The 22239-nt window shown below is 39.8% G+C and overlaps 1 protein-coding gene across 3 annotated transcripts in view; it reads left to right on the forward strand.

Moving 5' to 3' along the window:
- The window catches only part of SIRT1 (sirtuin 1), a 35185-nt gene that overhangs the window by 5495 nt on the left and 7451 nt on the right, over positions 1-22239 (forward strand). Inside the window, exons 2-7 of one of the 3 annotated variants that reach the window (XM_021072203.1) lie at positions 1139-1291; positions 14547-14671; positions 15159-15306; positions 16293-16372; positions 17637-17823; positions 19797-20357. In XM_021072203.1, the coding sequence (XP_020927862.1) occupies positions 14639-14671; positions 15159-15306; positions 16293-16372; positions 17637-17823; positions 19797-20357 (1009 nt within the window). In that variant the 5' untranslated portion in view covers positions 1139-1291; positions 14547-14638. 3 annotated transcript variants of the gene reach the window in all.

Raw genomic sequence — 22239 nt, forward strand, 5'->3', positions numbered from 1 at the left:
AACACTGACAGAACTGTGAAACAAAAACATAACTTTTAAAATCCCTATTTGAAATGTCAAGATTTATTTGTAGAAAAAGCACATTACCTAAATCTACTTTTTTAAATTTAATTTTTTAAAATTTATTATTATTATTTTTTGTCTTTTTTGCCATTTCTAGGGCCATTTCTGTGGCATATGGAGGTTCCCAGGCTAGGGGTTGAATCGGAGCTGTAGCCACCAGCCTACACCAGGGCCATAGCAACGTAGGATCCGAGCCAAGTTTGCAACCTACACCACAGTTCATGGCAATGCGGGATCCTTAACCCACTGAGCAAGGCCAGGGATTGAACCTGCAACCTCATGGTTCCTAGTTGGACTCATTAACCACTGAGCCACGATGGGAACTCCTAAGTCTACTCTTAAAAATTGATATGTTGTACAACATAGTTTTTGAAGGAAAAGAGAGAAATTTAGTTTCCTTTTCCTTTTCCTTTTCCTTTTTTTTTTTTTGCATTCTAGGGCCACAACCACAGCATATGGAAGTTCCCACGCTAGGGGTTGAATTGGAGCTGTAGCTGCCAGCCTACGCCATAGCCACAGCAACACAGGATCCGAGCCACGTCTTCGACCCACACCACAGCTTACAGCAGTGCTGGATCCTTAACCCACTGAGCAAGGCCAGAGATTGAATCTGTGTCCTCATGGATACTAGTCGAGTTCATTATCGCCTAGCCACGATAGGAACTCCTGGTTTTCTTAATGTACTAGAATGCTGACCAGATGAGGGATTTCTTGGAAATACTTGACCAATAGAAATTCTTGCCTGCTTTCTAGTTAAAATAATTTGAAATGGCTTACTTCATTCTAGTCAAGTTGCTTTTGCTTTAATTTGTTGGCTAAGTGCTTATAAAGTCTAAAGTTAACCTGACTTAAAATTCCTTATCCCATTATGAACTGAGTATATGGTAGATTTAATTATACTGGTTTTGAGTGTTTTATTTCTTTTAGAAATTGGAGTAGGGCAATATCTCCATTAACCAAAAGTTTTAAACTAAAAATATCTTCAACTCTTCCCTAATTGTATAGTAAGAGAATAGTAATTATTAAGGTAGTAGTAGAAAATTTAATTGTACAAATTATGCCATGCATATTTCAGGTTTCTGTTTCTTGTGGAATACCTGACTTCAGGTCAAGAGATGGCATTTATGCACGCCTTGCAGTAGACTTTCCAGACCTTCCTGATCCTCAAGCAATGTTTGATATTGAATATTTCAGAAAAGATCCAAGACCATTCTTCAAGTTTGCAAAGGTACTACGAACTTTTCTAATAATTACTTTGGTCTCTTTTCATAAAAAATTATTTTGTTTACATTTAGGCTTCTTAAACACCATTCACTGTCTAGTAAATTGAGTACTAATGCTAGTACTGTGGTAAAGTAAAATCACTGAAATGAATCATTTCAGTCAGAATTCCCTTCTTCCCAGAAGGGACTGTCATTTGCTCTTCTTCATTATAAGATTGAGCTTTTTTTTTCAAAGGAGGGCTATTTCATATATCTCAAGTTTGCATTTCAGTAATAGCCTTTATATTGTCCAGGGCTTTTTTAGAGGTTAGTAGATCATACAAAAATAACATCACTATTGTGATTCTGAAATTTTTTTTTGTCTTTTTATGCTGCACCGTGGCATATGGAATTTCCCAAGTTAGGGGCCGAATCAGATTGTAGCTGCTGAACTACATGACAGCCACAGCAATGCCAGATCCGAGCCATGTCTGTGTCTTACACCACAGCTCACTGCAACACTGGATCCTTAACCCACTGAGCAAGTCCAGGGAGTGAACCTGCGTCCTCATGGATACTAGCTGGGTTCTTTTACTGCTGAGCTGCAACGGAACTCCTGATTTTTATGGATCATAAAAATACCACCTCTGCTTTGATATGTTTTACAGTAGGAGTGTGAAAGATTCTTTTTTTTTGTCTTTTCTAGGGCCGCACTCGTGGCATATGGAGGTTCCCAGGCTAGGAGTCTAATCGGAGCTGTAGCTGCTGGCCTACACCACAGCCACATCAATGTGGGATCCAAGCTGCATCTGTGACCTACACCACAGCTCATGGCAATGCCGGATCCTTAACCCACTGAGCGAGGCCAGGGATCGAACCCGAAACCTCATCGTTCCTAGTTGGATGCGTTAACCACTGTGCCATGACTGGAACTCCAATAGGAGTGTAAAAGATTCTTAGGTTGTATTTTAGTCAAGGTTGAATCCCTAGAGCTGCTCTGTCCAGTTCAGAAACCATTAGCCACATGGGGCTATTGAGTATATAAGTGTACTAAGTACTGAGATACAAGTGTGGACAAGACATGCCAGATTTTGGAAACCTAGTTTGGAAAGCATACAAAATATTACACATTTTATTATATATTAATAAATATAGATTGTATATGTGGAAATAATACTTTGTTGAGTTATAAATTATGAAAATTTCACTTTTTTTTCCTTCTTTTTACGGCTGTACCTGCGGCATATTGAAGTTCCCAGGCTAGGGGTTGAATTGGAGCTGCAGCTACTGATGTACACCACAGCCACAGCAATGTAAGATTCTAGCTGCATCTTCCACCTACACTGCAACTTGGTGGCAACACTGGATCCTTAACCCACTGAGCAAGACCTGAGATGGAACCCACATCCTCAGAGACACTTTGTTTGGGTTCTTAACCTGCTGAGCCACAACAGGAACTCTGAAGATTTCACATTTTTTATGTGGTTACTAGAAAATTTGAATTAAGTAAATGACTCACACTATGATTTAATTTGGCAGCTCTGTTTTGAAGTGTAAAGTTTGATATTATTGTCATCCCTTGGTATCTGAGGCAGATTGGTTCCAGGTCCCCCAGATACCAAAATCTGAGGATGCTCAATTCCCTTATATAAAGTGGCATAGTAACTGCAAGTCATCTATGCATATCCTCCCTATATAGTTTCAATCATCTCTAGATTACTTATAATACCTAATATAGGCATAGTTCGTTTTATTTCACTTCACTTTATTGCTCTTCACAGATCACTGTGCTTTTGTTTTTATTCTTTCTTTTTTTTTTTTTTTACAAATTTGAGGGGTGTTTGGCAACCCTGCATCGAGCCAGTTTGTCAGAGTGCCATTTTTTCAAGGCATTTGCTCACTTTGTGTCTGTATCACATTTTGGTGATTCTTAGAATATTTCAAACTTCATTATTATTGTTATCTGGTATGGTGATGTTCATTAACACTGAGGGCTTAGATGATGGTTAGTGTTTTTCAGCAATAAAATATTTTTAGTTATGGTATGTACCTAAAAAAATTTTTTTTATTACTATTTTTTTGTCTTTCTGGGGCTGTAGCCTTGGCATATGGCATCTCCCCAGCTAGGGGTCAAATTGGAGCCGTCGCTGCCAGGCTTGGCCACAGCCACAGCAATGCTGGATCTGAGCTGTGTCTGCGACCTACACCACAGCTCAAAGAAATGTCAGATCCTTAAACCCACTGAGCAAGGCCAGAGGTAGCACTCTTATTCCCTCATGGAACTCTGGCAACCTCATGGTTCCTAGTCGGATTTGTTCCCCCTGCACCAGATCTTTGATCCACTGAGCAACACATCTCACGGATACTAGTTGGGTTCATTAACTGCTGAGCCACCTTGGGAACTGCTGTACTTTTTTTTTTTTTTTTGCCTTTTTGCTATTTCTTGGGCTGCTCCCGCGGCATATAGAGGTTCCCAGGCTAGGGGTCGAATTGGGTAGCTGTATACGCCGGCCTACGCTAGAGCCACAGCAACTTGGGATCCGAGCCGCTTCTGCAACCTACACCACAGCTCACAGCAACGCCGGATCCTTAAGCCACTGAGCGAGGCCGGGGATCGAACCCACAACCTCATGGTTCCTAGTCAGATTCATTAACCACAGCCAAGACGGGAACTTCCTGCTGTACTTTTTTAAAACATAATGCTTACAGTTTAGTATAAATATAACTTTATGTGTACAGGGGAACAAAAATTCATTTACCTGACTTTATTATTGCTTCATTACTATGGTCTAGAATCAGACTCATAATATCTCTGTGGTATTCCTGTATGATGTATATAGTTGTTGGTGCAGGAAATTCAAGTTTTCATTTTTCTTTTTTTTTAAATGACCGCATCTTTGGCATATGGAGGTTCCCAGGCTAGGGATCCAGTTGGAGCTGTAGCCACTGACCTACGCCACAGTCAGAGCACCATGTGTCTGCAACTTATACCACAGCTCATGGCAATGCCGAGCACTTAACTCACTGTGCAAGGCCAGGGATCAAACCTTCATCCTTATGGGTACTAGTTGGTTCCTTAACTGCTGAGCCACGACAGGAACTTTGAAGTTTTGGTTGTTGGAACTTTCTGGAATCCCCCCCCCCCAATATTTTCAATCTACAGTTGGTTGAATTCAAGGATGTAGAACTTGCAGATATGGATGTTTATACATTATACCCTATTGGCTGCATCTGCGGCACATGTAAGTTCCTGAGCCAGAGATCAGACCCATATCATAGCAGTGACAATGTTGGATCCTTTAACTGCTAGGCCCACCAGGGAAAAGTTCAGAAAACTTTTTTTTTATAGTTTAATTTTATGGAAAGTAATTAATTGTAAAGTTGTTATTGCTAAACTTTGGTATGTTTGAAAGTACCTTTTTGTATTTGTGATTATTTGTGATACTCATTAAAGAAATGAAATGGACCTGAATTTTAATGAAAAGGTAGCCCCAGCAGTTCCCTGGTAGCTCAGTGGTTTAAGGATCTGGTATTGTCACTGCTATGGCTCTGGTTACTGCTATGGTGCAGGTTTGATTCCTGGCCCAGGAATTTCTGCATGCTTTGGGTTCAGCCAAAAAAATGTGACCTCAGCTACTTCCAGATCATGTGGTCTATTTACATAACTAAGAAAAGCTGTGCCAATTTAGAATACATGGTGTTAGCTTAAATTGGTTGTCTAAAGAAATAAATAATAAATGTGTTTCTAAATATGAATTATAGTAAAATGGGAAATTAATATTAGAATTTCTTAAATATCCTTTACTTGCTAAAACTTAAAATTAATTTTGAAAAAAATTTTTTTTTTTTTGCTTTCTTAGGGCCGCACCTGCAGCATGTGGAGGTTCTCAGGCTAGGGGTCTGTTTGGAGCTACAGCTGCTGGCCTACACTGAGCCACAATAACGCCAGATCTGAGCCGTGTCTTTGACCTACACCACAGCTCACAGCAGTGCTGGATCCTTAACCCACCGAGGGAGGCCAGGGATTGAACCCACAACCTGATGGTTCCTGGTCAGATTCATTTCCGCTGCGCCATGATGGGAACGCCTAAACTTGAAAATTTTTCAAAGAAAAATTTTAATCTTCCTAATAATCAACTTGAAACATATTTGAACTTCATGTATCAGCAATGATGATGGTCATCTCTCCTTTAGAACAGATAGTTGACTCATGAATTGAATAAATAATGTAAAGTTAGTTTATTTTTTTCTTCATTATAAGAGTGTGAATTCATGAAGATTTACTGTTATTAAGATACTGGTACTAGGGATCCTGCTGCATGACTTTGAAGACCAATTAAATATTTTTAGTTACTGGTTTATTGAGTTGGACCTAGGACACTGGTTCTAGTAGTAGAAAGTAACAACTTAAAGGCATAAAAGAATTAGAAACTATTTTCTTGTGTCTGATTATAAGAGCTTAATTCACTAGTAGTACATTAATATAATGCTCCTAAGATTTTTGCTGTAAATTCTGTGTTCTGAGAGGAAACAAAATCCTTAAACTAACTTGTCAGCTTTTCCCCCTGTCACTTAAGTATATACTAAATTGCCTAGTAAAAGTAGTAACCTGACACTTAGAAAAATGTGGTAACTGAGAATAGAAATAGCAAGGTGAGGGCGTTCCTGTTGTGGCTCAGTGGGGTAAGAACCCAGCCAGTGTCATGAGGATGCAGGTTCTGTCCCTGGCTTCACTCGGTAGGTTAAAGGATCCGGCCTTGCCACAAACTGTGGTGTAGGTTGCAGATGTGGCTCAGATTCAGCGTTGCTGTGGCTGTGGTATAGGCTGGCAGCTGCAGCTCAGATTCAACCCCTAGCCTTCAAACTAAATATGTTGTGGGTGCAGCCCTAAAAAGCAAAAAAAGAAAAAGTAAGGTGAGAAAGATTGTAACCATAATTGTCCAGTATACAAACTGGATATTCATTTTTAGCTTAACCTAGTTGTGCCATGTAAAAATTTGTAGAAGCAGTTAAGAATTATTCTGACAGGGAATTCTCACCATGGCAGTCCTTGGGTTAAGCATCTGACTGTAGCAGCTGTCATTGTTGCTGAGGTGCAGGTTCAATCCCTGGCCTAGCGCAGTGAGTTAAAGGATCTGGTGTTGCTGTGTAGCTGCAGTGTAGGTCACAGCTGTGGCTCAGATTCAGCCTCTGACCTGGGAACTTCCACATGCTGCGGGTGCTGCCATAAAATGGGGGGGGGGGAAGAGTTACTTTAACAGAGACAAATGATAAAAATGCACAAATTGAAATAGATTTTAATAGCACCTAGGAGAAGAAAACATTTGAGGGGCAGCATGTTTCACTTTTCTGTGAAAGTTGTTAGGGTAAGAGCTAAATAAATCTTTATAACTGCCACTCACATAGGGTTGTTGTACTTTAGTTTCACGGTAGAAACTGCTTCAAAGTATCTAGTTGCTGAAATTTCACTTAAAATTAATAGTAATAGGTAAGATTGAGTTACTTTGCATCTAAAAGTTAATAAGATGAAGGACAAATACATAAGGACAAAGAATGAAGGCCGATAGTAAAAAAAAGGGAGGATGGGTGGGGTTCCCATTGTGGCTCAGTGGTAACGAACTTGACTAGTATCCATGAGGTCTCTGGCTCAGTCCTTGGCCTTGCTCAGTGGGTTAAGGGTCCAGTGTCGCCATGAGCTGCGGTGTAGGTCATAGATGTGGCTCAGATCTAGGGTTGCTGTGACTGTGACATGGGCCCTCAGCTGCAGCTCCCGATTTGACCCCTAGCCTGGGAACTTCGATATTTGTTTATTTATTTTGCTTTTTAGGGCCGCATTTGCGGCATATGGAGGTTCCCAGGCTAGGGGTCGAAGCAGAGCTACAGCTGCCGGCCTGTGCCATAGCCACAACAATGCCTCATCTGAGCCACATTTGTGACCTACACCACATAGCTCATGGCAATGCCAGATCTTCAACCCACTGAGGGAGGCTAGGGATCAGACCTGAATTCTCATGGATACTAGTCAGATTCGTGTCCACTGAGCCACAGTGGGATCGCCAATGTTGTACTATTTTACTGGATTCCTAAAATAATATGTGAGTAAAATACTCCTAAAATTTTCTGCCAGTTGCTATACCAGGCAGGAAGTTAATTAATGGTTGTTTTGCTGATTATGAGAGAAAGTAAATTTTAATATAAATCCGTAAAGACAGGGCACGTTATGAATTTAGACATTTTGGAAGGAAAGTTTCTACAGATGTATAAACCCATTAATTGTATATATTAATTATTGAGAAGAAACTTAGATTTCATTTCCTATACTGGAAACACTAAATAATGGAGAGGTGTGTGACCAAGAGTAACTGGTTTGTCAGAGGTTACTTGTGTTAAAAGTTTGTTAAAAGTTGTTTCTCAACCTGTTGACATTTTGGAATGGATAATTTTTTGCTGTGAGTAGCTGTTCCTGTGCATTGTAGGGCATTTAGCAGCAACCAGTGGCCTCCTCCCATTAAATGCCACCCCTAGTCTCGACATTGAAAAATGTCTCCTGCAAAATTGTTTGAATACCAGCATATTAACACTGTGCCCAGCTGTGTTACCACTTTTGAATTCCTCTACATACGAATAATCAATGCCATTGAACCATTGTCCTCTTGTATAATAATTATCTAAAATAATTAAAATAATTAATCTAAAATAATTAATAATTAATTATCTAAAATAATTCACTGATGCTGATAAAAATGATTTTTTTAATGAGTCTGAAAGTGAAACTGAGAATGTGTAAAAATAACCCTTTTTTAAGAAGGGCTGTGTTCAGGGAGTTCCCATCATGGCTCAGTGGAAAAGAAACTGACTAGTATCCATGAGGACGCAGGTTTGATCCTTGGCCTCACTCAGTGGATTAGGATTGGATGTTGCTGTGAGCTGCGGTGTAGGTCGAAGACGCAGTTCAGATCTGGCATTGCTGTGACTGTGGAGTAGGCTGGCAGCTACAGCTCTAGTTGGACCCCAGCCTGGGAACCTCCCTGTGCCTCAGGTGTGGCCCTAAAAAGCCAAAAAAATAAAAAGGGCTGTGTTCAAAGAGTGTAGTTGCTATCCCATATTGAATACAGTGAATGTTCTTTCTCTTTAAGTCCTTAAAATTCAAGAAAAAGTAGAGGGAGAAATGTCACTTTATTGATAACGTGCAAACATAACGGATTGTGTAGCTATAAAGTTAAGGAATCTTAAAACCAGCTCATTACTTAAAAGTTAAAAATATAATCCCCTGTCAAAAAAAAAAAGTCACATTCACTTGAAGACAATACTGAGTTTTGCCGAGTTAATACCGAGTTTTGTAGATGGATTTTATATATACATATATATATATATACAGTGATATAGCTGGATGTATATTATAAAAATGGGCTCTTACCTGCTGCTTTGCATTTGTGGTATTTTCTGGTTAATAAACTTTCTGTTAGATACTTGAATAATCAGTGTTCATCAAGTGGTCTACTGCAAGTGTTCATTTTGGGTGTTTCTTGCTTTCCGTTATTAGAAACGTATTGCTATTGCTATGATTGTCCGTGTCCTGATTTGTTGTTGCCTTACTGATGCCTGGAAAGGTTGAATAAGATTCCCATCAGAAGTGTATGAGAAAGCTGATTTAGAATGCCCCTGCCTCTCCCACAAAAAGTCTCCATAATACATTATTAGTATTAAAATATTTTTGGAGTTCCCCTTTGTGGCTCAGCAGAAACAAATCCGACTAGCATCCACGAGGACGCAGGTTCGATCCCTGACCTTGCACAGTGGGGTAAAGATCCGTTGTTGCCGTGGTGTAGGCTGAAGACTCGGCTTGGATCTGGCGTTGCTGTGGCTATGGCATAGGCCAGAGGCTGTAGCTCTGATTTGACCCCTAGCCTGGGAACCTCCACCTGCTGCGGGTATGGCCCTGAAAAGACCAAAAAAATTTTTTTATTTATTTTTTCAGAGAAAGGGGTGTGGTGTGCTGGTGTGTGTATTGTGTAATACTAAGGTTTAAAAAGAAATTTAAATAGTACGAAAACATGTTGACCTCTCCCTTCAGTTTCCCTACCTCCGATTTCTTAAGGGTTACCATAGTAAAATGTTTCATTGGGTTCCCCTTCTAGGAAAAAAAAATGAGTAAACCTGTTGTGTAGGGGAAGGGATATTACTGTAAGATTCTAAAAATACTTTAAGAATGATTACCAACAGAATCATACCCTTTTCTCTACATTGCTTTTTTCCCCCACTTAATATTCTTGGAAATAGTTCATAATGGCTCTTAGGTATACCTCATTTTAAAGATAAAGCTGCATAGTATTGTTTTAGGTTGTACTACAGTATAGTTAATCAGTCTCCTATTAATGGTTAACTAAAGTTCATTTTTTGGTGGGGCACCCGTGGCATGGGGACGTTGCCGGGCCAGGGATTGAACCAGAGCCACCTCTGTGAAAATGCCAGATCCTTAACCCACTGTATCACAAGGGAACTCCACACTTACTGCCCCCTTTTTTAGCAGTTATTTATAAGGCAGTTAAAACTAACAGTATAGCAATAACAAAAAAAAGTCTTGTCATTATATCAGCATTGTGTTTTTGTTAACTAGTATAGATTACTGCTTTTTACTACCTGCCATGTAGATATCATTGAATCACCTGTTTTTAGCTACTTTTTTTTCCCCCCATTAGATGCTTTTTTTTTTTTTTTTTGGTCTTTTTAGGGTCATACCCATGGCATGTGGAGAATCCCAGGCTAGGGGTCCAGTTGCCTGCAACCTACACCACAGCTCACAGCAACGCCAGGGATCCTTAACCCACTGAGCAAGGCCAGGGATCGAACCTGAGTCTTCATGGATGCTAGTTGGTTTCTTTAACTGCTGAGCCACGATGGGAACTCGGTGCTTTTTTACTTTTTCGTGCTGATTTGTGGGAACATTATGTGTTCTTAAAGAGTGTTTTTACAATAGAGGTTGTTTAGAATTCCAGCCTTCAGTAATCCCATGAAGATATACAAAGCGAAATATATACTTTACTTATTACTAAATTAGTTTTACTAGACTGATTTGTAATACCTAGTAGAAATGGTTCTTAGCCTTAAAGGAAGATAGGGAATATGAGGTTGAGGGGTGAAAAATTGCATAGTGGTTAAGAGCTGCCCTTTGGCATCAGAGTGAGGTTGACCTTTGGCAAGTTATTCCTATGCTTTGGTTTCTTTCATCTGTAAGATGGGGATATAGTTGTCTTCATGGAGGGTCAGCAGACCTTTTCTGTAAAGGACCAGGTAGTAATTGCAAGTAATTTGCTTTGTGGATCACATGGGAGCTCTGTCATGCTGTGTTCTTTTCCTTTATGATACTTAAAATGCTATAACCTACTTCTCAGCCTAGTCTAAAACAAAGTGCTCCAGTTAGGCCTCGTACGTTAAGTGGTAAAAAATAGCTTGACTAATTGAAGTTCTCTTTTGTTAGATTAGTATATGACCTCGGTCTAGATGTTGCCCATTGCCTGTTTTGTATAGCTTGTGACCTAAGGATTTTCAGATGAATGGGGGAAAAAAATCAAAGACTATTTCATAGTATATGAAATTTAAATATCATTGAGCGAAAATAAAGTCTCACTGGAATAATAGCCATGCTTATTCGTTGGAATTTTGCCTGTGGCTGCTTATGTACAACAACTGAAGATTTGAGTGATTGCTACACAGACCATGAGGATGGAGACCGTATGGCCTGGAAAACCTTAAGTATTTGCTGTCTGGTGTGCCAGTATGGAAAAGTTAGCTAAACTTTTCAGTTTCTCAGGGAAACCAGATTTTTAAGGGGAAAAAGAGTAGTTAAGTTTGTCAGGTGACTAACTTTAATTTGCAAGTAATGATTAGGTAAGATAATGAGTAGTCTGGTTCTATGAAATGGATTAAACAAGGCCAGTTAGGATTTTCCTTACCAGGATCAATTGGTTTCACTTATCTTTTTGGCAGCATGGAGAATTTAGGTTCTAGTGTCCTAACAATTCTGCCTAAAGACCTAGCAAATAGGGGCTCCCCCCGCCCCATTTTTGGTCTTTTTGCCTTTTCTAGGGCTGCTCCCACGGCACATGGAGGTTCCCAGGCTAGGGGTCTAATCGGAGCTGTATCTGCCAGCCTACACCACAGCTCATGGCAATGCCAGATCCTTAACCCACTGAGCAAGGCCAGGGATCGAACCCGCAACTCCATGGTTCCTAGTCGGATTCATTAACCACTGAGCTACATCGGGAACTCTTTTTTTTTTTTTTTTTAAATGGCCGCACCCTCAGTGTATTGAAGTTCCCAGGCTAGGGGTTGAATTGGAGCTGCAGCTGCCAGCCATAGCTACAGCCACAACAATGCTAGATCCAAATCACATCGGTGACCTGTGCTGCAACTTGGGGCAACGCTGGATCCTTAACTCACTGAGTGAGGCCAGGGATGGAACCCGAATCCTCATGGATACTATTTGGGTTTTAACCTGCTGAATCACAATGGGAACTCCAAATACTGTCATCTTAAACTTTGATAAGTCGTTTTAGTTTTGAGGGGCTGTAGTTAATCCTACTTTTGACTGGGTTCTCATTCATATTGCTAGAAGTTTTGAGGAGAAAGCAAGCAGAGAGTATCTCTGGAGAAAAGCCAATATTTCTGTCTGAAAATTCACTATGGCAGATAGTTTTGAGCTTTAGTTTTAGCCCCATTGGTTGCCTATGGCCAATTGCTGGATGGTTTTCACAGCAGTGAAAGCACCTTGTCATTCTAATAGGATTTCAAGCCTTTGGTCCCAGCTCTACTTCCAGTTCTACAAGGATCCCTGTGGCAGTAACAGTGGTCCAGCCTTCGACTGGTTCCTTAAGGACACTCAAATTTGGGATGGCTTGTCTTAGAACTAGCATGTCACAGTTGCAACACAAAGAATTAATACATATTTTATCCAAAAGTTTTATCTCCAGCCATTGGTTTTTAGCAGAAGTCTCTTTTAAGAGCCTGATTTAGGAGTGCTTTCTATTAAAATAGTTCTTCCAGAGTAACTTTTTTCCTTTATTTCAGGTTATATCTGTTAGTTTGAGCACAGTATTTAAATATTTAAATCAGATGATTCAGACATGGTCTACTGCATAGTTGAAATAAAATAGACAAACTTAAGTTGCAAATCACCATGAAATGCAGGCTTATAAAATAAAAAAAAACCCTTCATAAATTATTCCTAACTACAGGAATTGTGAACTTAAGGGCTAAATTACCCCAAGTTGCTAATGGATTAGACATGACTGGAAAACTGCATTGTAGGGTTGAATCTAGGTTTTTGTTCTTAACCCACCCCTGATAAGGCATACAGAAGTTCCTTCTAGAATTCTGAGGGGAGTCTAGGTGCTCTTGCTGTCCAGCTTTGCTTTGGAGGTAGTCAGTCATTTGTTGGGCTGCTTTGGGCATGCTGTTAGTTAGCACTTTCCTTAATACTTTAGATCTGTTTTATCTGTTGCCTAGAATATTATTATATTCTCTAACAGCTGTTTCCAGAGAGAGGTTTAACAGGTACAGGTGTTTAATCCTCTAAATGTAAATGTATTAGAACAAAGCATCCTGGGGAGAAAACAGTGGTTCGTAGAACACAACCCAATGGTCCAAAACATAATGTGGCTTTCAGTTTTCTATAAACATTAGCTTTATTTATTTTTTTTTTAGGGCCACACCCGTGGTATATGGAAGTTCCCAGGCTTAGGGGTAGAATTGGAGCTACAGCTGCCCCTCTGCACCACAGCCACATCAAATCAGGATCCCGAGCTGCATCTGTGACCTACGCCACAGCTCATGGCAACACTGGATCTCCAACCCACTGAGTGAGGCTGGGGATCGAAGAACATGCATCCTCATGGATACTAGTTAGATTCGCTTCTGCCTCACCACAACGGGAACTCCAAAATTAGCTTTAATAAACTTTTCGCCTGTTACTTCTTTTTATATACGTTGTCTTTCTTAAATTGCAAAATTCATGAAATTTGTGATGAAAGTTTGCATGGGAGGAGTTCCCATTATGGCTCAGTGGAAACAAATCCAACTAATAGCCATGAGGATGTGAGTTTGATCCCTGGCCTGCTTCAGTGGGTTAAGAATCCGGCATTGCCATGTGCCATAGTGTAGGTAGCAGATGTGGCTTGGATCCCGCATTGCTGTAGCTGTGGTGTAGGCTGGTAGCTAAAGCTCCAATTTGACCCCTAGCCTGGGAACTTCCATATGCCTCGGTGGAGCCCTAAAAAAACAAAAAAATATTTTGATTTGTATGACAACTTTCAGCAGCATATGGACGTGGATATGACAGTTGTTAAAATGAGATTTGTGTGTATTTTTTACCTAAAGGGTATCCCGGTAGATGGTTTTTTAAAAACTTAAGACTTTTAATCTACTTATATAGTAACAATTAAACTTTTTTGTATAATGTCAGAAGTTCCCCCCTCCAGTTTTATAGCTTGTTTGTATCCTTCCTGACATGATGTTTAAATGAATGTATCTATATAATTTGCATAGAATTTCCATTTTTGCTTAATAGCAAAGCAACAACAACAAAACTCCAAAGCTATACACACTGGTGACTAGCTTGATTTTTTTTTTTTTTTTTTTTTTTTCTTTCCTCACATTTGTCATGGGCGATCTTCCAGGTCAGCGTATCTAGACCTCCCTCATTCATTTTATTTTATTTATTTATTTTTTTGCTTTTTAGTGCCACACCTGCAGCATATGGAGGTTCCCAGGCTAGCGGTTGAATCAGAGCTACAGCTGCTGGCCTATGCCACAGCCACAGCAACGCAGGGTCTGAGCTGTGTCTGCAATCTACACCACAGGTCACAGCAACGCCGGATCCTCAGCCCACTCACTGAGCGAGGGCAGTGATCAAACCTGCAACCTTATTACTAGTCGGATTCGTTTCTGCTGTGCAGCAACGGGAACTCCCCTCATTCGTTTTAAGGGCTGCATACTCCACTGTTTTGGATGTACCATATTTCTACAACCAGTCCCCTATTGACGGACATATGGTTGTATTTAGTTTTTTGTTAGGATTGTAATAGGTTAGAGGCTGTAATGAATGGTAAGGAAGTAGGTAGAACTACTACTTTAAAGAAGAAAGTAGACAAGAAACTTCCTTTGCCATAGTCACTGATTAAATGAAATTTAATAAAAACACTGTCAAAAGTTGAGAGGACCAAAATTGATACTTTTTCTCTGATCTTTTTGCCATGTGTATATCTGAATTCTTTGTTTTTAAAGAAGAAACAGCATTGAAGCATTATTTGGGGGGAAAAACACACACACAAAATCCAGCAACTCAGCATTCATGAGCAACTCTATACTATACCAGTATGTGCCTGTGCAGTGGAAGGAAAACAATTTTGGTAAGGAATTAAACTTCAGCTTTAAACTTCCAACAGGTTGATATTTATAATGAATGATGAATCAAAAATTTTAAATATTTTTATGTTGACAGTGTCTTAAATTTTTAGTTTTAAAAAGAAGTCACCATACCTTTGATATCTTTAATTTCAGTTTAGACTTTCCCCTTTTTTCCTTAAAAAAAAATTCTAAATTTGCAGCCTACAAAAATTAGATATTGAGGTATGTATTTCTTCTGACTTTATTAAAATATCTATTAACATTTGTAAGAGATGTTTATGGGTTGACTTTATCCTTTTCAAGAGGCCATGTTCACTAATTGCTGAGTTTTATACATATTACAGCAAGTCTTTTTGTAAGTGTGTGTTGCATCCATCTAGATGCTTTGAGATGGTCATGTATTGTCTTTAAATTTGCATTGGTAGCTTTTTTTTGTTAAACCAAAACATGTGATATCTGTTAAGATTTTCTGCTCTTTGCATTATCTAGGAAATATATCCTGGACAGTTCCAGCCATCTCTCTGTCACAAATTCATAGCCTTGTCAGATAAGGAAGGAAAACTGCTTCGCAACTATACTCAGAACATAGATACACTGGAACAGGTTGCAGGAATCCAGAGGATAATCCAGTGTCATGGTTAGTAAACTTCAGAATTGCTTTCTCTGTTAGTTGTTTATAGGAAAAATTAGGGTTAGAAAGTAGGCTGCCATCCAGGAGTGGAGGTGAAATTAAGGAAAGTAGAGGGCAAAAATATGAAACCAGAAGTATTGATTGGCCTTGACACTTAATTGTCAAGATATTAATGTGCTTTTGGATTTCAAGATGCAGCAGTTTCATACACTAAATTCTTTTAAATAGCCTTTATGGATTACAGAAGGAATTTTAGATATGAATAGAAAAAAAATGACTTGGTGGGGGCTGTGGAGGCTGCACCTGTGGCTGTGGAAGTTCCTGGGCCAGGAACTTAACCTCAGTTGAGGCGACATCACATCTGTTAAGGTTAACCTCTGTGTCAAGAGTTGCAACTGTCCAACATGACGTCTTTACGAAACCCAAGGAACTGCTGGGTAGTTCAGATTTTTAGGATTCAGAAATTGGAAGATTTTAAATAGATCATTTTGTTAAGTATGTAAACTGTTTCCAAAACACAACTGTTAAATTAATACAATTGTTATCTTCCAAATCTGCAGGAGTTGGTATCTTATTTATTTTTTTTGTCTTTTTAGGGTCGCACTCATGGCATATGGAGGTTCCCAGGCTAGAGGTCTAATTGGGAACCAGCCTACACCAGAGCCACAGCAACGTGGGATCCAAGCCACATCTGCAACCTACACCACAGCTCATGGCAACGCCGGATCCTTTACCCACTGAGCGAGGCCAGGGATTGAACCTGCAACCTCACGGTTCCTAGTCGGATTTGTTTCTGCTGCACCACAATGGGAACTCAGTATATTTTATTAAAAAGAGTAGCTTTAGGAAGCATTATTACATCGATGTCTCTTCTGTGAAGTCTCAACATTTCTAAATTCTTTAGCTTTTCTGGTATTAAACTTTATGTTATAACCTTTATTTAAGAAATGAGAAAATTCCTTTAATAAAGCAAAGATGTTTGTTGTTTTTAGGTTCCTTTGCAACAGCATCTTGCCTGATTTGTAAATATAAAGTTGACTGTGAAGCTGTACGAGGAGATATTTTTAATCAGGTAATTATCACCCATATTTTAGGAATCATGAATGTCTCTTTTGCCTCCAGATCTTTTTTTTTTTTTTTTTTTTTTTTTTTTTTTTTTTCCCTGAAAGTATTGATGTGGTACAGAAACATCCAGGAAGATGTTGTTAGTTACTATTGGGGATTCTAGTGAAATACACAAAAAAACCTTTTAATACCTGTGTTGAACACATTGTTCCATAGTGTCTCTCAAAATGATGAAATTGGCTAATATATAAGCCTAGAATAAAAATTTAGATAAGTGAGCTGTTACATATTACATTTTTCTCCTTACTGTCCTTTTTTCATGTCTGTCAGATTTAGAACCTTAAATTAGTTGTGGTAATCTTTTAAAACATTAAAAAGTATTTTGGCTCACTGCCAAAAAAAATTTGAGGAAAATATAGCAAAGAATAAAAACCATCAAGACATTAAAATTTATGTCTTAGCTTATTTCTTAAGCTAGCTGCATATATAATCATATAATTACAAGGGTAGCATATTAAAATGGAGTCATTTTACAGACTTGTTTTTTTGTTTTTTTATTGTTTTTTTGCCATTTCTTGGGCTGCTCCCGCAGCATATGGAGGTTCCCAGGCTAGGAGTCTAATTGGAGCTGTAGCTACCCGCCTACACCAGAGCCACAGCAATGCGGGATCCGAGCCACGTCTGCAACCTACGCCACAGCTCACGGCAATGCCAGCTCACTGAGCAAGGGCAGGGATCGAACCCGCAACCTCACGGTTCCTAGTTGGATTCGTTAACCACTGCGCCACAACGGGAACTCCACTTTACACACTTATTTTGTAAAAGATTAAATCTAGAGTTCCCTGGTGGCCTAGTGGTCAAGGATCAGCATTGTCACTGCTGTGGCATTGATTTGTTCTCTGGCCTGGGAGCTTCAGCATCATGCTCCAGGTGCTTCCAAAAAAAAAAAAAAGATTCATGTTGTATGTACGTATACATACATATACATGCTACTTTTTCTTCTTTATATGAGTTGACTCTTGAATATCAAATGTAGGTCTACACAGATAATTAGGATAGCAGCATACATAGATAATAGCAAAATGGCATTTCATTGTATGCTAATAAATGTGTCATTGATAGTATCCAGTTTTCCCTGTTGTTTATCCACAGCTTTTCTGTCATCTTTGATAATTTCGAAATGCATTCTTGGGAAGTCTGGAAATGTTGACTCTTTCTAACTTGGGCTTGCCCTTCTCTTTCCCACCTCAATCAAAATCTGGAACATGCAGGTGGTTCCTCGATGTCCTAGGTGCCCAGCTGATGAACCACTTGCTATCATGAAACCAGAGATTGTCTTTTTTGGTGAAAATTTACCAGAGCAGTTTCATAGAGCCATGAAGTATGACAAAGATGAAGTTGATCTTCTCATTGTTATTGGGTCTTCCCTGAAAGTAAGACCAGTAGCACTAATTCCAAGTAAGTTGATGATTTTTCAGAGAACCATTTATATATATATTTTCATGGGTTGTAGGTGTGTGTAGTAGACCCCAGTGATCTTACTGTTTCTTGGTAAAGAGCCAGGCTTTGACATTCTTGTTCGTGAAGATTGGTTAATCTGACATTCAATGGGGGGAAGAAGGCTTTCAAAACAGAATAATAAAGGGACAGAGTTTAATCCCCCCCCCCCCCCAGTCTTCTTTTGGGCTTCACTAGCAGCATGTGGAAGTTCCCAGGCTAGGGGTCGAATCAGTAGCTGCCAGCCTGTAGCACACCACAGCAACTCGGGATCTGAGCCATGTCTGCAACCTACACCACAGCTCACAGCAACACCTGATCCCGGACTTACTGAGCAAGGCCAAGGATCAACCTGCATCCTCATGGATACTAGTCAGATTGGTTTCTGCTTTGCCATGACGGGAACTCCTCAACTTAAACTTTTCAATGGAATGTGTTTTTAACGTGGCAGGAGTTAGTGTCAAATAAATTTATATACACTTTTGAAACAGGTTAAAAATGTGTATTTTTAGTCTTAATTTGAATTTAGCTATTGATCTTTCAAATTTGATTGATTTTTGGTCCAGTAAGTTCAAATGTGTAGCTTCATACATTTGTAATGTACTCATGTAAGATAGAATGTTGGAACTCAAAGTGATTGGTTTTGGTAAGAAGATGAGTCCTTGTCATAATCATGATATGTGCATCAGCTGTATCCACAAGGGTGTTGATGTGCATGCAAATGCTCAGATACAATTTTAAGTTCCTATTACGCTTGCAAATATTTATTACTTTTTTAGGGCCACACCTATGGCATATGGAAGTTCCCAGGCTAGGGGTTGAATCAGAGCTGCAGCTGCCAGCCTACACCATAGTCACAGCAACACCAGATCCGATTCGTGTCTGTTACTTAGACCACAGCTTTTGGCAACACCGGATCCTTAACCCACTGAGTGGGACCAGGGATCAGACCCACATCCTCATGGATACTAGTTGGGTTCATTACCACTGAGCCACAGTGAGAACTCCCTCATGAATATTTCTTTAACCCATGTTCTATAGTGTACCTTTTTTCTCTCTCTAGTGAGCAAGCAAGTGGGAGAGAGAAAAGGGACTAATTCAGTAGCGTCACTTGTGCCCTAAAAATGAGCGAAGGAGAACAGAGGCGAGAATATCAAAACCCTTAGCTAGATAATTAAATTAGACCCCCACACCAGCAAATAGGCAGCCAGAATGCTGGAAGAGACAGAGTAAAATTCTCCAATTCTTTATCCTAACCTACGTGTAGTGGCTTTAGCAGTTTAACTCAGTCTTCCCTAAACAGCTGTTAAATTCTGTTAAAGTAGACTATAGAACAATTTATAACTAAAAGGAAAAAAAAAGGAAAAATGAGCTTCTTTATTTTTGAAGGTTTTTTCCCTCTTTAAAGGTAAGGCAGAGAACTTTTTTTTTCTGCTTTTTAGGGCCACACCCGCGGCATATGGAGGTTCCCAGGCTAGGGGTCTACTCGCAGCTGGTCTACACCAGAGCCACAGCAACGCAGGATCTGAGCCAAGTCTGCAGCCTATGCCTCAGCTCACGGCAACACCAGATCCTTAACCCACTGAGAGAGACTAGGGATTGAACCCGAAACTTATGGTTCCTAGTCGGATTCGTTTCTGCTGCTCCACGATGGGAACTCCAGGCAGAGTATTTCTTAAAAGTTTTCTGTGGGGTAGCAAAATGTGTTGGTACAGAATGGAAAAGTTGGAAGTGATTGCCCAGACGATGGAGCAGAACTTGAAATTTTCAAAGATGCTTGATAGCTTGATATGTAATGGCTTGGTTAAATATTGTAGGTGGGTGTCTTTTTTCGGTATTGAGCATTTTAGATTTTTACATAGTGCATTTGTTGTGGTTTTATTAGTGTACCTCCTTTCCTTTCTCTAACTCTTACTTTTTCACCCTATTTTTAGGTTCCATACCCCATGAAGTGCCTCAGATATTAATTAATAGGGAACCTTTGCCTCACCTGCATTTTGATGTAGAGCTTCTTGGAGACTGTGATGTCATTATTAATGAATTGTGTCATAGGTTAGGAGGTGAATATGCCAAGCTTTGCTGCAACCCTGTAAAGCTTTCAGAAATTACTGAAAAGCCTCCACGAACACAAAAAGAGTTGGCTCACTTGTCAGAATTACCACCCACACCTCTTAATATTTCAGAAGGCTCTAGTTCACCAGAAAGAACTTCACCACCAGCTTCTTCAGTGACTCTCCCTCTTTTAGACCAAGCAACAAAGAGTAATGTTGATGATCTAGATGTGTCTGAGTCAAAAGACTGTGTTGAAGAGAAATCACAGGAAGTACAGACTTCTAGGAGCATTGAAAGTGTTAAAGAACCGATGGAGAGTCCAGGTTTGAAGAATGTTGCCTGCAGTAATGGAGAGAAAAATGAAAGAACTTCAGTTGCCGAAACAGTAAGAAAATGCTGGCCAGCTAGACTTGCAAAGGAGCAGATTAGTAAACGGCTTGATGGTAAGAAAGGCTGTTGAACCATTCTGAAAGTATAATTATTGTTACAAAATATTTGTGAGAATGAGCAATTGTGGCAGGTTAGGGTAAGTTTATGCAGCTAAATGTAATAGTTGTGTTTAGAGAAACTGTAACATTGATAATTTAAGCTAGAAAAAGAAACATGGGTATCTTATTTAAACATGGGGAAGAAATGTGTGAAAGTGTGCGCTGTACCTTGTGTTTGTCTAGGAATAAGGCGGTAAGCTTTAAGTTGGGAAATACTGAGGGCTTTGCCATTATCTGGTGAGAGCTTTATAGCTGGTAGCAGTGATTTGAGATTGGGGTGCTTATTGTGGGTCAGTGCCTTTACATTTCCTATTTTAATCTTGTGAGATAGGAACCATTACTTCTCTGGTACAGGTGGGAAATCAAGGACCATTCAGGTAACAGCTGCGGAAGAACCAGGTTTGGTTTCAGGTTCTCTTAACCATTATGTGCTATCTCAGATCTAGAAAACATCTGATTCTTCTGAGCATCATAAATAGCATCTGCCCTTTTTTGTTGGCACACCAATTAGTATTAACAAAGGTGAAATCACTTACTGCTTTTTGAAACCACTTACACCCAAGTATCATCAATGGCAGAAACAGCAGAAATTGTGCTCTTAGATGCAGGTTATACAGCTTAAAACCTTAAGTCTGTTCCATTTACCATACATGGTGAAAACTGAAAATTTTCTTTTTCCTTTTCATGTTCACAGCTGTGGCATATTGGAAGTTCTCAGGCTATGGGTTGAATCAGAGCTGCAGCTGAGACATAGGCCGCAGCCATACTGGATCCTTAACCCACTGAGGGAGGCCAGGGATCAAACCTGCATGCATCCTCACAGACACTATGTCAGGTTCTTAGCCCACTGAGCCAAAATGGGAACTCCATGGCAAGAAATTTCAGGCAATATATATATTACGTGTTCTAATCATAGCTGTAAATAAATTTTAGTTCAGTTGAATAAGCCTCTGCGCATATTCTTTACCAGGCATTGTAGCTGTAGCAAGTTCTGCAGATACTGATCAAGCTACTGATGTTTGAGTGTAATTACAAATACAGGTGAACAAGGGAGTTCCCACTGTGGCTCAGTGGTAACGAATCTGACTAGTGACCATGAGGATGTGGGTTCAATCCCTGGCCTCAATCAGTGGATTAAGTATCCAGTGTTGCCATGAGTTCTGGTATAGGTCAAAGACATGGCTTGGATTTGACCCCTACCTGGGGCTGCAGATGGCAGCCCTGAAAGTCAGGGGAAAAAAGTGAGAAGTTTCCCTTGTGGCATTGAAGCTGTGGCACAGGTCACAGCTGGAATGTTGCTGCGGGTGCAGCCAAAAAAAAAGAGAAAAAAATAGGTGGTATTTAAAAAGGTAGATGCTACTTGGAGGGGACTAGGTTCTAGAAGGTTTTCTAAAAAGCCTAAAAGTTCTGGGAGTTCCCTTCGAGGCTCAGCAGTAATGAACCTGACTAGTATCCAGGAGGACATGGGTTCAGTCCCTGGCCTTGCTTAGAGGGATAAGGATCCAGCGTTGCCATGAGCTGTGGTGTAGGTCACAAAAGTGGCTCGGGTGTGGCTGTGTCGTAGGCCATCAGCTACAGTGCCCATTCAGTTCCTAGCCCAGCAACTTCCATAGGGTGCAAGTGAAGCCTTAAAATGCAATAAACAAATAAGTAAATAAATAAATAAACAAAAACCTAAGTACTGATTTTGGTCTTGAACTCTAGGGGAAAGCTTCCATGGGGAGATGGGGGAAACAAAAAGCATGGAATACTTATCCTTGCAACTGTGGCAAGAGTCAGAAGTAGAAAAATTACCGATTTAGTCAGGCAAGTATTGTACACAAAGTCTGCCTAGGCA

The sequence above is a fragment of the Sus scrofa genome, chromosome 14 (genome assembly GCF_000003025.6).
Source record: "Sus scrofa isolate TJ Tabasco breed Duroc chromosome 14, Sscrofa11.1, whole genome shotgun sequence".
Taxonomy (NCBI): Eukaryota; Metazoa; Chordata; class Mammalia; order Artiodactyla; family Suidae; genus Sus; species Sus scrofa.